We start from the raw sequence: 16,517 nt of genomic DNA, 5'->3' as shown, positions 1-16,517 counted from the left end.
GAGGGCGGCGGTGCCGGCCGCGAGGAGCCGGCGCTCGGGGTGTGAGGGCGGGAGCCGGCCGAGAGGGGCGAGGTGGGCGGGGGGAGGGCGAGGGGCCGGGCCGAGGAGGGACTGCCGGGCCGAGGTGTGGAGGGACCGAGCCGTTCGAGGGGCTGCGAGGCGGGCTGCTGAGGTTGGCCGGGCGCTGCTGCTCCGCGGGGCTCGGCCGGAGGTCCGGAGCTGTCGCGGCGCTGAGGCCCGGAGGCGGCGGGCAGCAGGAAGGCTGGCTCGCTGCAGGAGGCGGCTGCGCCGGTGGCTCCCCGCGTTCCTGGCCTTGGGCTGCTGGGCGCCCCACGCCATGTTCTCGGTGCTGTCCTATGGCAGGCTGGTGGCCCGGGCGGTGCTGGGCGGCCTCTCGCAGACCGACAGCCGTGACTACAGCTTAGTGACGGCCAGCTGCGGCTTCGGTAAAGATTTCCGCAAGGGGATCCTCAAGAAAGGCATGTGCTACGGGGATGACGCCTGCTTCGTGGCCCGGCACCGCACGGCGGATGTGCTCGGTAAGTGACGGCGGTGCGGGTGACCTCGGTGGCATAGGGACGGACCCCGGCTCTGCGCCCTTACCGAGGGTGCGGCGGGGCCGCCGTCCCTCCGGGCGCAGTGCTGGGATGGGGTGGCGCCGAGGCCGGCGGCCAGGAGGCCCTGTGCTTCACACGGAGCTGCCCCTGAGGCCTGGTGGCTGTGGGAGCGGGGAAACACCTTTGTGGGTGTTTTCCTCCCTTTGTGCCTCTAAAACCTGGCGGAGCACCTGGTGGCTGCGATACGTTTCCGTGTAAAAGATCGCTGAGTTGCACGCTTCCTTATTTTAGTGCATGCTTTGTCCTTGTCAAGTGAAAGGCAAAGTGACATTGAGGCTGGTTTCAAATGTCAAACTTCAGTTTCGGCGGGTGCTGTGTCCTGATTGCTTGCTCTGCTTTGTGCTCGTCTGCAAAATGGATCTTCCCAGCTCAGATTTTAAAAGTAATGGGAAAACAGAGGCAGTCAATAAGAATCTTCAGTTTATGAGAAGTGTTGCTTTGGACAGTGCTTGACCTTTCTCCCGTGCAGTCAAGGTTGAATTTGGCTGACACTTTGCAAAAGTTGCTTTGCAGCAATGGAAGTAAATTTACCACAACTTTAACATTAAAGTAAATTAACAAAAAAAAAAACCTTTGTTTTTCTCCCTGTCATTTTAAATTAAAGATGCTGAGAACTTGCTGCAGTGTCTTATGATACGACAGTGCCTGGAATTCAGCTCTGTCACTGTAGCTTACTTGCTTGTTAATATAGCTAAAACATTTTTTCAGGAAGCTGTAACGAGGTGCTAGGCAACAGTATTGCTGGTTATTCTAAAAGGGAGCCCGTGCTGTAGTGGTGATGCTACAGCTTTCAAGGAGATGTGGAAAACCTGTCTGTGTATTTAGACATTTTGCATCTTTTCTCTTGCGCCTGTTCCAAGGAAACTTTTTCCATTTAGATCAGCTGTTGGACAACCACACTCCAACATGTGACTACGGCTGGCTGCCTTTAGGTTCTTACTAGGCCAGCACTGATAAATAAGTAATCTGTATTTGCCCTGAAGAGAAATGCAGAATATGCTTCTTGTGTAAGTGGATTCTTTACATGGTGTAGATTTGGACTCATCTGATGATGTTTAGGGTTTTTTGGCCGTATTTGGTCATTACCATATGAGGATTTCCAGCTTGTCTTGCCTTCCAGCTGGAATTAACAGAGAGTTGCATTTCTAAGTTTGTCTTTGCATTAATTTTCATGGCAACTTGATAACAAACAGTTATAACTCCACTTAAGGATCAAACAGCAAAGACAGCTTCAAACAAGGATGTCTGAAGTCCTTAGCAGGAAGAAGACGCTTCAAATAGGAAAGCTGCTTTTTGTTTTTTTTTTTCCCTGTAAAGCTGTTTTTATGTTCTTCATTGCTCTTTCTGATATTAATATGTATCAGTAAAGCAAAACTGCTGCAAACATTCTGCAGACATTAACACAGTATAGCTTCTAATGCAATCTCAGTGCTTTTTCTTCATCAGTAGTTCTTAAGCTCCAGAGCACAGTAGTTTTCTCCTCATTTCTGCTATTATTCATCTCTTTGCTCTCCCTTTCTCACCAGCTGTTCAACACTGCTGCAAAAGAAGTTTCAGCACCAGTCTTTTCCTGCCCTCAATTCCTCTTGCTCTCATCGCAAATCTGAGGCTGTTTATCTTTCTTTTTCTTTTTTAACAAGCCTCATAAATTTTGTGCCAACTCAATACCTGCCTAACTTTGCGCCTCAGAAATCTGGCCTGGGCTGAACTGTGGCTTTAAAAGCTTCGTTTTTCAGCATTAGTTTAATGAAGAGGCTCAGGTGGTTTCAGTGAAAGTGAGTGCTGAACACAATATAACACTTCTAGAGAACAGTGAGTTTCAAGTTAGCCTGCCCTAGTTGTCATCACTACCAAAGCTATAGCAGATAGGAATTTAAAACTCTTCCGTGCCAGTCTTTTCCAGAATCTCTGTATGGAAAGCATGCCTGTGTGGGATGGATACGGGCGTGGTGTTGCAGTGAAGGAGCTACTCCCAGCCACTTGGCATGAGTGCTTGGGGTTTCATTTTCTTAGGTCAAACAAAAGTTGGCCAGGGCTAATGAGGCAGAGTGTTTACAGCAGATACAACAATGCCAAGCACTTCTTTTGTGTTATGCAGTCTAGAAGTTGACAGCGTGTCTGCTAGCCTGTCCTTCAGCCTTTCCCTGTAAGAAAATGAGGACACTTATGGAGATGTGCGTTATTTCCAGCTGTCCCGCAGTCATCAAGGCTTGGTGGGGTCCCTTACTGGTGTACTGAAAGCTTTGGCTCTTTAGCTCTTATTTTGACTTCTGGCTGCTATATACCTCTTACATTTGCATGTTTTCTTCCCATTGTGAGCAGAAGGAGGAGCAAGAATCTCAAATCCATGACATCCTTTGGGATCGCAATGAGGAAAGGAAATAACATTCCTACTAATATTCATTTCTGGAGCTCCACATTTCAGGCCTGCGTGTGCTTTCTGCTGCTGCTTGTGCTGTTGTGTATGTTTGCTGTTGGTGCCACTGTTGTTCAGACCCTCAGAAAATTACAGAATGCAGTGATGAGAAATATCGGAAGGTGTCTTCTTGAACATACGTGTCTTCCTGCTCATGTCTTAAACTTTTTGTAACTTTAAGATAAGTGTTTTTCCAAGCTGGAAAACAGAGTTTTAGGAACTAATACCTTTGTTCCCTTCTAGTTAGTATACAGGTAAAAAACAAAAGCACTAGCCTTAACAAAGCAAATGAGTTCACCAGTCTGTAGGTGCTGAGATTGAAGCTGGTGGTCTCTTTCTCTGTTGTTTGGATCTGCCTTTTCTTGCTTACTCCTGCCTTATCAGGCTCCTGTTCTCTTTGCAGTTTTTTTAATGGATTTTCCGAACTGTTGTGTGACTCATGATTGAAACATTGCAGCAAGCAGAGTGCATCCCGTGACAGCATCACTTCTACACTGTCTGCTGGGTGGAAGTTTGGGTGTAGCCAGTGTGACTTGACTAGCCTTCCAAACCATGGAAGCTGTGGTAGCAGAAGGGGTAGGAAACAACTGGTGGCAGTGGTAGGAAACAAGTGGTTGGCAACAGGGCGCTGTTTGTCCACTGCAAAGTTAAATTTGGCAGCTGTTCTATCTGCTGCAAATCTTGGCGATTTTCTTTGGAGCTGTAGTGCAGCTACTCTACGGTAAGAGGAATGGTGCTGTGTGTGAGAGTTAAGTTTGTCATCTGCCTGCATAGGAGGTATGCAGCTCCCCAGAGAGCGGTGAGGCCCTCGGAAGATTGTTGGTTTTGCTGTCATCAAGAAAAGTGAACTGCAAAATATAGAAGGATTTGTAGGTGAAATGTCAGAGATGTTCTGGCAGCTACAGAGGAGGAATTCTTGCTCAGATGCCTGAAGGTCCTGTAAGACTATGTTAAGTTGTTTATTTGGTATCGTACCTATTGAAGAGATTGCTGCTAAAACTTACCGACGCTAAAGGAGGCGAGTGGTCTGCTGAGCTCAGTGCACAGCTCTACCCCTTCTCTTGGGAGAAATGGAAGTATTCTAGAGGGAATAATCAGCGTCTTGAAAAATGTCACAGACTGTTTTTGTACAGTAGTCCAAATGAGGCTTTTTTAACATGAGAACAAGTATTTCCATTTGCAGAGGAACTACAGGTTGTTGAGAAACATCTCCATTAGAATCACATTCACTGACATACTTGTCTGTACAGCTAATCCAAATGTCAGCAGAGCTGCTAAGTAGCACTGAATGTAATCTCTTTGAAATTAGTGGCTTTCTTTCTGAGGGTGAAGCTAAAATCTGATGATGCTTCCTTACCACAGTTTCTGGAAGAAAACTGCACAGGGCAAAAGCAGGTTCTGTCAGAAGGTACAGAAGGAAATAAGCAAAGCACACAGTGTGCTAGGTGAGGCACTCTGCATACCTATGTTGCAGGAAGTGTTGTTGCCCTGCTACAGCTTCCAAAATCACTGAGCAGTTGGGTAGGAGAGATACCTGGAAAAAAACTTGTTTCCTGAGCAGTGGTGTGTTGTTATGGGAGGTGGGAATAATAAAAGGAACTGCTTCTTTTTCCTGGAAGTAGGTGCACAATTCAGTGTTTTCAGTTCCTTGTTTCTCCTTCAGCCTCTTGCTTTTTGTTCCTCCTTGTCATTGAGCCATTTATTCTTCTAGAACCTTTGAAGTTAATGCAAGTTGAGGACAGGTATAAGGTTTAAAACGCACAGTGTGAATAAGTAACCTTTCCTTTTGTAACTAGTTACCAGTTGAGCCCCACCTGCCTCTGGGGAAGGTGTCTGACCAGGGTTATTGTACACAGTGTGTTCCAAAGGGAGCCTGAAGGAGGGGGTGCTGGGGAACGGGTGCCACTTGGCTGTAGCATCCCCTCCCCTGCCTGCTGCCAGTCACACTGCTGGAGGAGCTGCAGGACCGTGGAGCTTATCTCATCACTGATAAACCAGGAATCTTATCGGTTTATCTCAATTCTGAGGTAGTGACGAATATCAGGTGCTGCATTTCACACTCATGCAGCACAGCAGATTGTGCTTTGTTGCCATTTTAGTCTGTCCTCTGTGTCAGATGCAAAATAAGTCCAGGCCCATAAATATATCCTCTCGATGTTCTTTTATTAGTGAATCATGGCTAATTTGGGTAATGTTCTCCAGAATCTTAAAGTTCAGTTTGATGAGTGGAACATCTTACGAGGTTTGCAGTGTTTGCATGCAAGATCAGTTCCTGCAGGCACGCCCGTGTTTGCCTCGTGCCTCCATGTGCCCATTCTTCTTAGCTGTGTCATTCTCACAAAGTTTTTTCCAACTTTGTTCACATTTACATCTTTTTCAGTAGGAAATAAAAAAATATATATATATTCCTTTCCTATTAAAACATTGAGTTTATATTGAGAATTTGAAGATACTGGCTTTCATTTCGAAACCATACAGAAAGCAGGACATGATGGCTGAAGACAGCGAGAACTGGGATTGCAGTGATGTAAGGCAAAAGCAAGGAAAGTGGGTATCTGAGGTGTGCTGCAGGGCTCCCTGTGTGCTCTGCCTGTGTGCTGCGCTGATCTCGATGGCAGCAGGGCCTGCTGACTGCATGCCTGAGCAGGAGGAAGTGTTTGGCTGCTCGGGCAGCATGCCTTGGGAGCTAACAAGGTCACCTAGCTTAGATTAAATGGACTGGTTTAGAAATGCTTTTTAAAGAAAAGGAAAAAAACAACTTTGTAGAAACCCCCCATTGTCTGTGTTGGGCGAGGCAATGACAGCAGCGAGCTGCTGAGCCATGCGGAGGCGCTGGGGCTTGAAGCATTCTGCAGGGCATGCTTGTGAGCGTGCTGCTCCGGTCTGCTGCTGTGCCAGAGATGGAGAAGGAATGCCTGGCTGTGTGTTGGACCTCCTGCAGGTCGGGGCACCTTGTGGGCATGGGAGGCACTGGCAGCGTCCTTGTGGCTGTTCATAGCTTACAGAAAGCAGGCAGGAATACAAAGCAGAGCAAGGTGTGCCGCCACGGTTGTGGGTTCAGATTTCTTGCCTGGAGTAAGAAGTGAGCAAAGAAAATCAGGTGGCGTGCTCTTATTTTTACTTCGGAGTTGGTTTTGATAATTAACCTCATTGGGTACTTTCTGCAGTGGCTTGCTTTCTTGCCCCGTATGCTAATGCTGTGCTGTTTCTGTTGAAGTATTTCCAAAGAAGGCTAACACGAAAATAGTTTACTGAGCATTCAGGGGTACTCCATAACTTCTCACAAGCTTGTTTTGTAACAACCTTAGGAACCAGGAGCAGTATCTGGACAGTATCTGTCAAACACTGCCCTTTTCGTTGTGTCAACCTTTTCACTGAAGCAATGCTTGCTATGATCAGCTGGCAAAATTATGGCTGGACTGCAGTCATCTTAAAGGGAAAAAGAGCTGCTCTTCGGGTCGCTTAATGCAAAGCAAAGCATTATCATCCAGACTGGTGCTCGGCTTCTATTTCAAGTTCCAGATCAGAGCAGAAACCCTTTTCTTGCTGATCTCTTACACTAGCCTGGTTTGAGTGGCAGCAGAAAGCGAGGGTTTAACCCAGCGTTACCCTGAAGCTGTGGGACTTGCAAAGGGAGGATTAGTTTTCTCCTGCAGAGAGGAGGAAAGAAGTTGTGAGGAGTGCCTGGGCTGCTTCCATGTGAGCTCTGTGCCAGAGCTGCTCTGAAGAGGGGAAGGCAGGGATCTGCCTTCCTGCACCATTCTTCTAAGAAAGCAAGCGGACAAAGCAGGTGTCTAAAAGGTTGTGCACTATTTTTGGGAGAAATCTGATTAATGTTGATGGGCTGTTCAGAATCTGGATGTAACCTCTTGTCAGATTAGAGTTTGTGCCAAGGTCGGCTCTAAACCTTCCGTCTCAGTTTCAGATGGTGACTGGAGTGAAGGGCATTTGTAGATGAGGCAAACTTAGTTTTTACCGCCTCAGTCAAATTTTCCTGCCTTTGCTAGCAGTGCTGCTCTTTCTGGAGTTACAGAGCTCTCAAAAGTTGAAACGGAGCACAGCTGCTGTTTTAAGGAGAAGGTGCAGATGTGGGCCTGGATAGGGGGTTAAAATGCTGGGCATCTTTTTTTGACATATCTGCTGTGTTACTCTGACCCAGCTCAGGAGCTTCATCTTCCACACTATTTGTCTAGGAGATGCCAGAACTGATTTTCTTCCGTGTATGAGACAGCCAGAGCGTTTTTCTTGCTCTTATTTCCACTGACAATAGCATCATGTTGCTGTCAACATCAGCGTAGTGATTGGCTCAACTGTTTGTCTCTCTGACAACCCCACTTGCACATAGCATCTTCAGTACTTGCCTGGAGTTGCTCAAAGCTTGTGAAGCTTTGGCAGAATTCATCTCATTTTCTGTTTCGAGTAACAACAGAAATAACTGAACCATGATCAGTTTTCATTCTCTTCCTTGTCTGGAGTAAGCAACGAACTGTCCTTGCAGACACAGGGCCCGGCTTTGTGTAGGCTTGCTCTGGTTTGGGGGTTAGGCTGTTTTGTGTGGTCTTATTTCTTTTCTGAACACTTCTTTAAAGCTGAAGATCCGTTTCCACAAAAATTGCCATGCTGTGTTTCCTGCAGCTATTGAACATAACACGTGTTTTGGATAACGTTCCTGTTCACCTAACTCTTGTTTTCTGTTTGTTTTTTCCTCTAGGAGTAGCAGATGGTGTCGGTGGCTGGAGGGACTATGGGGTCGACCCTTCTCAGTTCTCAGGGACTTTAATGCGGACATGTGAACGTTTAGTAAAAGAAGGACGGTTTGTACCAAGTAATCCTGTCGGGATTCTCACTGCAGGTTATTGTGAGCTGCTGCAGAACAAAGTACCTTTGCTTGGTAAGAGGCAAAAACGTGAATTGGATCTGTGTCCTGTGTTATTTACACACGTACTTAAGTACGTGCAAATATTCGTATGTATCTAAGTACATGGATATAAAAATAAGTCAATATTGATGGTAAGCAGCCTTTGTGGGTGGAGGTGATTCTTCACCAGTTCTTGCAGGGAGTTTGAATGTTGAGTTTTGCAGTAGAATATGCTGCAGCATGCACTTGCTATGTGTAAATAGTTCTCTGTTGATTGTGGCTTTTTGCTGAAGCTGTGCAAGTAGAGACTTTCTGATCATAGTTGGATGCATCTGCTCGCTCCTTGACTTGCTGTTCCTGTTGCCTTTTATGTCCAATGAACTTTAAACCTAACAGGCTGATTAAAGTGGCTCATATCACGCAACCACTGATAGCCTGTAGTTTACAGTTCTTTGGAAAGGAATCGTTAGACAAGTTTTTGAATGCAAACAGATGCTTAGCATATTCTTTGTCAAACTTGATTTTAGATAGTGCAATCTAGCTGCTCTGGGAGTTGTGAACAGATTGAAAGGCAGTATTTGACCTCTACTGACAACCTTGCCAACAGAACGTGTTTCTGAAGGGCATGTGACCTCTTAGGCACCAGGAAGGTGTTACCCTGTGTGATACGCATGCTTCTCACCTGACCTTAAACTTCTATGCCAGGAGAGTGCTGTGTAAGCTATATTTAGCTTGTCTGCTGAGCTTAGCACAGATGTTCTTGCATTATATGCCTAAAGAATAGGTTCAAACCTCAGAAGTGACCTTAAGTGTCACCAAAATAGCAATAGTTGTTAATTCCATTGGGATTTTGCACACGTAATAGCGCTCATCTGTGCAAGGCAGGTGTGGCTGTAAGCAATCCACAGAGTGGGCTGCTGGTGAAAGCTCCCTCAACTCCTTTGTAGACAGAGGCAGCCCTGCTTGGCTTGACCTTTCGGATCCTGAAAAGTGGCATCTGCTGAGTCACAAGATCTGCATTCTGTGGTGGCCTCCTAGTTACACTGTGCTAATACAGCTAAAATTTGAAACTAGTGCTCCTCTGCCTGAACTAAACCAGAGCTACCACAGCAATGGGCATGTAGAATTCATTTCAAACCAAGACTTCGGTAGGAAATTTTCATTAGGCTTGAACTTTTCCTTCCTGCTGCGCTTTAGCTCTCAATACTTGGTTCATCAGGATTGAGTCTAGGAAATTATTTTTAAATGAAACTGGAGTGGGAGGAAATTGTGGCATTTACTTAAATGCTCTTCCTGTATTGCAGAACAGTGCTGGGTGCTGTTGTATATAAAACATGAGTCTTTCCAAAGATACTGCTGTGACTCTTCCTTCACTCAGAGTGGAGAAGGTCCCGTGTATTCACTAGAGAACAAATGAAGTGCGGGGTTTTCCGGGCAGCTCCCTGGGCTAGAAAGTGAAACATCTGTAACACGTGATGCCTCGGGCCAGTTGGCCTCCTTGTAGGCCGTACAGTCATACACTTAGCTCATCTGTGGTCTGTCCTGCACACAGGTCTGCTTGGAAACCTCTGCTGCAAAGATCTGTAGCATTTTGCCTTATTTAATGTGTATTAATTTTATTTTTTCATGAATGAGTGCTTTTATTTATCCTGATTTGTAAGCTTTGATAAATACTTCAGCCGCTGGGCAATGACTAAAGGCAGTGAAGGAATAAGTGCTTTCTGTAAGGTGAGCTTGTCACCGTATTCTGCTTGCTTTCAGGAAGCAGTACAGCTTGCATAGTAGTTTTGGACAGAACAAGTCATCGTTTACATACAGCCAACTTGGGAGATTCTGGATTTTTGGTAGTCAGAGGAGGAGAAGTAGTACATCGATCTGATGAGCAGCAGCATTACTTCAACACTCCGTTCCAACTGTCGATAGCTCCACCAGAAGCAGAAGGAGTCGTCTTAAGTGACAGGTAAGATGGGAAAGGATCTCACGTTTTAAATCTGTATAGTGATCAGCTTCCAAAAGGTGACAGTTTTGCTGCTTCAGTGTTCCCTGTATAATGTAGCGTAGCACACGGGTTTCAATGTGCCCAGTGGCTTTACCTGCCTCTGCTGCAAACAATTCTCACTGTGTACTTGATAAACTTTGTAAGCTGTTGCACAGTCAGAAGTCATTGGCTTCACGATTACTCATCCAGCATAGCATGTTCTTACCATCTGTAATGTGTGCTGGACGCATTCTGATCCACGGGAGAGCACTGCCTGATAGAGGTGCTGTAATGAAGACTGCAGCTGTGGCTGTGCCCATCGCCCTGCATGAGTGACTCGTCTGATCAGCAGCGTTCATTCCCAGCTCCTGTCTGTGCTCCCCTCAGACTGCCTTGGAGTACGCTAATGTAGATATTTTGGCAGTGAGTTAGCAGTGCTTGAAGAATAGAGGGGGGACATGTGACTGTAGCCTGTGGTTCCAAGCGGCTGTGTTTCCAGCAGCATCTTGTGTTTGACCAAAACGAGCAAAACTCCGTTTGGCGGAACACCAAGCTGGGAAATGAGAGTGTTAGGAAAGGACAATCTGTTCACAGAAATGAGTTGCTTCAAAGGCAGACTTGTGTCTTCCCCCGAGAATGTCAGGCTGATAAATCCTGTGCTGTGTGAAGCCTCACCAGTAAACTAAAACTGGAGGGGGGGGAGCAACAATCTGTGAAATACACAAATTAGAATACAGCTCTCGTCTCCAGTATGGTCATTAAACTGATACCTCTCTTCTAAATACAAATGACAAAGGCATCTTCAGAGAGGGATGGCAGTAAACACAGAATGCAATAGGCACCTTAGAGTTGGATGCAAAGCTGTCAGTCTCAAGGCTGATGCCATCAAGATTGCAATTTTTGATGCTGGAATTGCTTTTTTTGTTTGCTTTGCTTTTGAAAACACTGCTTGGGAGCTGTTAGTCAGTAGTTTCATTCTTGCACGTGGTTTTATTTTGTGAGGCTGCAGAGAGGAAGCTAGTGTAGAGCTCTGAAATTGGAGCCCTTACATAGTCTAGCTTTTTTATTAGACTAAAAGCAAATGATTGTTTGAAATTCCAGAACTATTAAAATCTTTTTTCTAAAATTCTGTGTCTTCTATAAAAAGACCCCCCAAAATAGCATAAGAGTAGTTAATATGGTCCAGTGGAAGTCAGGGAATTAAAGCAATCTGAGTCATCACACAGTGAGAAAAGTGCAAGATAAAACGAGCTCCTACACTTGGGTTCTGAATCACGATTGAAGCTTTCTGGCTGCTCTTGACATTAATTGGCACTCATGCGTGTTGTCTGGATGGTTGTCCCACCTGAATTTGTTTTGTATTTGGTCTGTATGTGGGGATGGGCAGGCAGTCCCAACTCTGACCTTCCTGAAGGCGCACACCGTCTGGATGGTGGGATGGCATTGGGGATGATGGCCACTCTGCTTTCTCGCACAGCCAAACAGCACGGCGCGCCTCACTTCTCTCCGCTAAAGAGCTCTGAGGAATCTTTAACAAGGAAGATTTTTGTTATGCTTGATCTGAGAAACAGATCCTAGAGCAATATTCATGGCCTGAAAAGGTGTTTTCTGCTCTTGATATTGCATGATGTTATCAGACGTAAATAGTCCAACCAGCTGTGGTCTCCTGGTAATGATTTCCAGTCATGCTTCCCATTCCACTGCCACAGAAAATGATTCAGAATCCTTAAGTGCTTTGGCCATTCTCATTATGAATTGTCCTTTCAAGTGCAGTTGTGTTACATATTTGAGATGGGTGAGAAGGAAGCCCTGAACTGCCATTCTCCTTAATGGTTTCCATGGAGACACACTTGTGAAGCAGATTAGTTTGCAGAATTGTTCATCTGGGAATTGTAAATGCAAATCCTTTGTGTAATAGCTGGAACATCACCTGTTTGCAATCACAGCTCTTTTGTTGTAGCTTTCTTGACAAGCTTTCCCAGTGCAAAAGCTCCAGTTAGTGATTATTTCTTTTATTTCTAGCAAAACACGTAACAGTGGTGAATTACAAAAGCTGTCTGTGCTAGTTTGACGTTGCTTGGTGCCTTCGTGAAAGCTGGAGTCCATTTCTTTGACATGTGTCATTTCCACAGCCCTGATGCTGCTGATAGCACTTCTTTTGATGTCCAACTTGGAGACATCATTTTGACGGCGACAGACGGATTGTTTGACAACATGCCTGACTACATGATTCTGCAGGAGTTAAAAAAGCTGAAGGTAAGCGGGAGAGATTCGGAACGTGCGCGTCTTTGGCCGCCCTCGCAGTTACTGCCATTTCTTTTATGGCTTTGTTTTACACATAAAAGGCCCACAACCAAGGGCTGTCGTTTAAATTTGCCAGTTAATACCATGTTTGAGCAGGGACGTTGGCCCCAAAGCGCTCGCTCTCTCTCAGGTCTGCAGCCAGGCTGAATCCTGAAGCAGCAGCTTTGGCACAGATGTGCTGAGCAGCAGCCAGCAGTGAGTCGGTGGCTGCTGTAACACAAGGGGATGGCGGGGGGACTGGGGAGAGCTGGCAGTTCAGCAGCAGGCGCTGCTCTTAGCTGCCTGTATTCTATTTGCATTTGCAGTTGTAGATTAAATAAGTGGAAATACAGCTTTCTCTTAAGGGTTATTTGGGGTAAGGGAAGCTGAGCACTTAGAAAGAATGGATAGTTTTTTGAAGGCTTATAAAACAGTAGTTCTGAAAGTCTGGAGTTTCTGAACTGTGGGCTGTGTGTGTGTGTGGAAGATCTGATATTAAAAAGAAAACACCTCTCAGCTAGTTCTCCAGGTTGGTGACCACAAACACTCCTTTAAACAGTAAACATACATTAAACTATTTTAGTTTGCGTGAGAGCATTTAGCTTAAGGCTATTTACAGAAAGGAAAGTATGCTTAAGAGGTATCAAGATGTGTAACTTCCCTGGGGGAAGCATTTTGATGTTATGAGAGGCAGAGGAGGCAAACGTGTAGAATTACAGTGTGGTTTTAAAAATATTGTGCCTGCTCTTATCCTGCAGGTATGTAATTGAAAGGTGGTGCCAGGCAGAATGGGTCCTTGCAGACTAAAGGTCGGAGGCCTCTGTCTGCACACGAGGTAGACTCCTGTGCTTCCCCTCTGCAGGCCCCCCCTATCATTTCCTCTCTTGTTGGTGCTATGATCAGAGCAGAAATAGCAAAGTGTGCAGCTGTGCTGTGAAAGGGAATGTGGGATCGTGCCACAGCACAAGCTGTCAGAGGGGCTTTAACCTGGTTAGCAAAGGTAATGATGGTGCTGAAGGTGTCAGCATGCTGTCGTGGGCTGGAAGGCTCTGGTGTGCTGGCTGCCAACCCGAGTCGCTGATGGATGGTGCCGCAGCATGCTTCTCTTTGTGGTACATCCACCTTTTTGTTGCACAGACAAGAGGTCAGCAGAGGTGGGTGCTGGAGATTCACTTCTCCGGAAAAAGTAAGTTGAGCTCCATCTATTGGTGTAGTTGGGAAAGGCACCGAAGTTCCCCTTGAGGAAATTCAGCCAAAAGTTCATCGTGGAGAAGCCTGCTGAGTCCCCAAACTGCAGGGAAGACTTTCTGAAATGACATTTAAAAATAGTTCTCAATAATAGGGATGAATTGTCATGTTGTGTTGTCTGGAGTAAGAAAAGTATTGAAGGAAAGCAACAGGGAGAATGAATAAGAAAAGAGCATGAGTTACCCATGGAAATTCCACTCTTTAAAGCTTTTCTCATCTTACTTTGAAGGTGCTCCTTCTTCCCAGGTGTGTTTTTGTTGGTTTGGGCAAGAGGCTCAGACTTCAGGCTTTCCATTCAAGGTGTAAAATGTCATTACTTCAACTGAGTCTCTTTTGTGAGGGTAAAAAAAATGGTTCTTTCAATGCGAACTCTTAGGTATCAGATCTGCTAATTAATAAATAGCGATAGAGGCTTCCTTACAAGAATACTTTTTTCCTCATCAATTTAGAACTCCAACTATGAGAGCATACAGCAGACTGCAAGAAGCATTGCTGAGCAAGCTCACGAGCTGGCGTATGATCCCACTTACATGTCACCCTTCGCACAGTTTGCATGTGACAATGGCTTGAACGTGAGAGGTAAGATTTTCTTTTCTCTTCCTCCCACTCTCGCTATCTTTAAGAAATCTTCAGCAAAGTAAAGCTCTGCTTAAAAATCCAATAGGAAAAGAGAGAATTAAGAAATGTGCTTGGCAACAGAGCAGCAGTGCTGTCAGTTTGGCAAGGACCCCGGTTCCTGACGCGGGTCATCCCAGGCCCCAGCCAGTCAGCAGCCTCCTGGGGGGAAGCAGCTGGAGTGCATGGAGCTCTGTGCACTGACTTTTATTATTTTTTTTCTTTAATATGGATGCTGCTGCCACAAGAATCCAGCCTGACATAAGTTGTCCAGGCTCCCAGGAGAACTGTGCTTGACCTGTTCCTAGGATTTGTGCATGGCTGTGGATTGTTGTTGTTCAGTTGTGGGATGTGATTTTCTGTTAAGGTCTTCCAGTCTTGATGCATTTTAGTCAAGATTCTGCCAGCTGTTTGGATTTCTTTCTGAACTTTGTACCATTAACCCCCAGCCCTGATCTCTGTTGGTTCTATTTCCTATGCTCTAGAAAAGTACTAATGCCTGGCAGAGTTCAGACTCCAGTCAAACGATTTTTTTTAATTAATAATTAGAGAGATCCTCATTATCCCTGTATCAAGAGGGCAGGATTTCCTGCGGCACCTTAAAAGCCTTTCATGAAGGTTGATAGTAATGAATCTGCAGATCTCCCAAGGCCTGAGACCTCCTGTGACCTTCTGTGTAACCAAATACCCCTGTGAGCTATTTCTGTGCAACTGCAGTGCATTGCTGCAGCCTACTGAGTCTTGAAAAGTGATAGCTGAAAATGTTAGTAGCTTTTAGCAGCATCTCGCTATTGCTCAAGAGGGGAGAGAGCTTTTTTGATCTTTTGAATGCTCTCCCCAGCTGTATTTTGGAAAGGAAGTAGAGGAAGCGTTCTGTGCTTCAGATTTTTAATATTTAAACTAGTTCACCAGGAGCTTTCCGTGGGGCAGCACCACAGGCTATAAGAAGACAACCCAGCATGGTTTGACATCATGCTTTTATTCTTATATTACAGGGGGGAAACCAGATGACATCACCGTCCTTCTTTCTATCGTAGCTGAGTACACAGACTGACGTGCCTGCAGTGCCTGCAGTGCCAGCTGCCGAGGTGTTCATTATCCCCGAGCTCCCAGCTTCACACGTGTGGTTTCCTGCTGGCAGGATGGCTTTCTTCCTTTGCAGCTGATCTCTGCAGCCAGTTTGCGAGCTCGTTGCCTGTCTTGAGACACAACTGAAGTCCTTGTTAAGAACCACTCTCGTAGTGCACTGGTCTCTGTCTGCCAGCAAGAAGTGAAGAAGCAGCTCAAGGCTTGAAGCATGTCTTTCAGAGCTTAGCAATTGTCCATAAAAGGGGGAGGATCAATCCCACGTTGTTATTGCATTTGAAATGTGACTTTCAGATGAGTAGAATTGGTTTATCATCTTTCAGCCTAGATTCAATAGCTAAAACCTCTACAAGAGGGCATATTATTCTATCTGCTAGAAACATTCACTGTTCGTTAAAGGGTATGTTACAGAACACAGTTTCATAAGCGTAGTCTTGTTACAGTGGTAGCTGAGGTCTCGTGTTTCTAAGCTCCGGTTTTCAGGAGGTTTGTAACTGCTGTAAACATTCTGCTCTTGCCATACACGGTGTCAGCCTAGGAGCCTTTTCTAGTTCGGAATTTCAAAAACATACTTTAGGTCAAGTTATATGGATGCAAATGTGTTTTGTGATTTCAGGTGCTTAACCGTGATCTTAAAGAGTTCTGCAGATCATTCGTCCATAATGGGGCTGGTATCTGGATGTTTTGGCTGTGGATAACTATCTTTTTTTAAACAAAAACTATAACTTTGTCTAAAAAAACAAAAAAAAAAACCAAACAAAAAACCACCACCAGAGATGGTCGAAGCTGAGGTCCTTCAAAGCATTTTAACCCATCTGACCAGCACAGGTGATACGGCGTCAATGCTGCAGCAGGAGGCTGCACAGAGAGCAGATCAGCCTCAGCTCCGAGCATCGTTACTTTGGTACACAAATCTCTTGTTAACGAAGCATCGTTTGTCTGAATATTGCCACTGCAGCACAGCACGTGCTGCACCAAGTGAAGGCCAGACGATCCTCGTGTTTTCTGGCTCCCACACGCACCTCTTTGCTTTATGCTGTGGCAGCAGCAGTACAGAAATGGAAACCATCAATGAAAAATCAGCAAAACACAACATTTCAGAAACTAAAGCGTAGGGTTTTCAGAACGAACCTTAATGATGTTTACAGTTATCTGACAGCCACTTTGCAATATTACATTTCCTTTGGAATCACAGCAGCTCGCAGTTGTTCCCCCCGTTCCAGCAAGCTTTCCTTTCTATTTTGAGGTTCATACAAATAGCTGATAGCTGTAAAGATATATATATTTTTGGTCAGTTTTTCATTAACTTTTTTGCCGGTAGAAGAGTATGTAGAAATAAATTAAAGCCATGTTTTTATATATAAAAAGTCGGGTAATGTCGATGTCTAGGTGAGTGCAGTTAAACTCGGTCAGTAA

The 16,517-nt window shown here is 45.3% G+C and overlaps 1 protein-coding gene across 1 annotated transcript; it reads left to right on the top strand.

The window, feature by feature from the left end:
• Positions 1 to 337: 337 nt before the first annotated feature.
• PPTC7 (protein phosphatase targeting COQ7) lies at positions 338 to 15,069 on the top strand (the record flags this gene model as incomplete). Its single annotated transcript, XM_079543830.1, has 6 exons — positions 338 to 539; positions 7,745 to 7,924; positions 9,653 to 9,851; positions 12,002 to 12,125; positions 13,850 to 13,979; positions 15,011 to 15,069. The coding sequence occupies 6 exons, from the start codon at positions 338 to 340 to the stop codon at positions 15,067 to 15,069; spliced, it is 894 nt and encodes a 297-aa protein (XP_079399956.1).
• Positions 15,070 to 16,517: the final 1,448 nt, after the last annotated feature.

The sequence above is a fragment of the Tetrao urogallus genome (genome assembly GCF_951394365.1).
Source record: "Tetrao urogallus genome assembly, chromosome: 17".
Classification (NCBI taxonomy): Eukaryota; Metazoa; Chordata; class Aves; order Galliformes; family Phasianidae; genus Tetrao; species Tetrao urogallus.
This window is presented reverse-complemented; position numbering and strand designations above follow the sequence as displayed.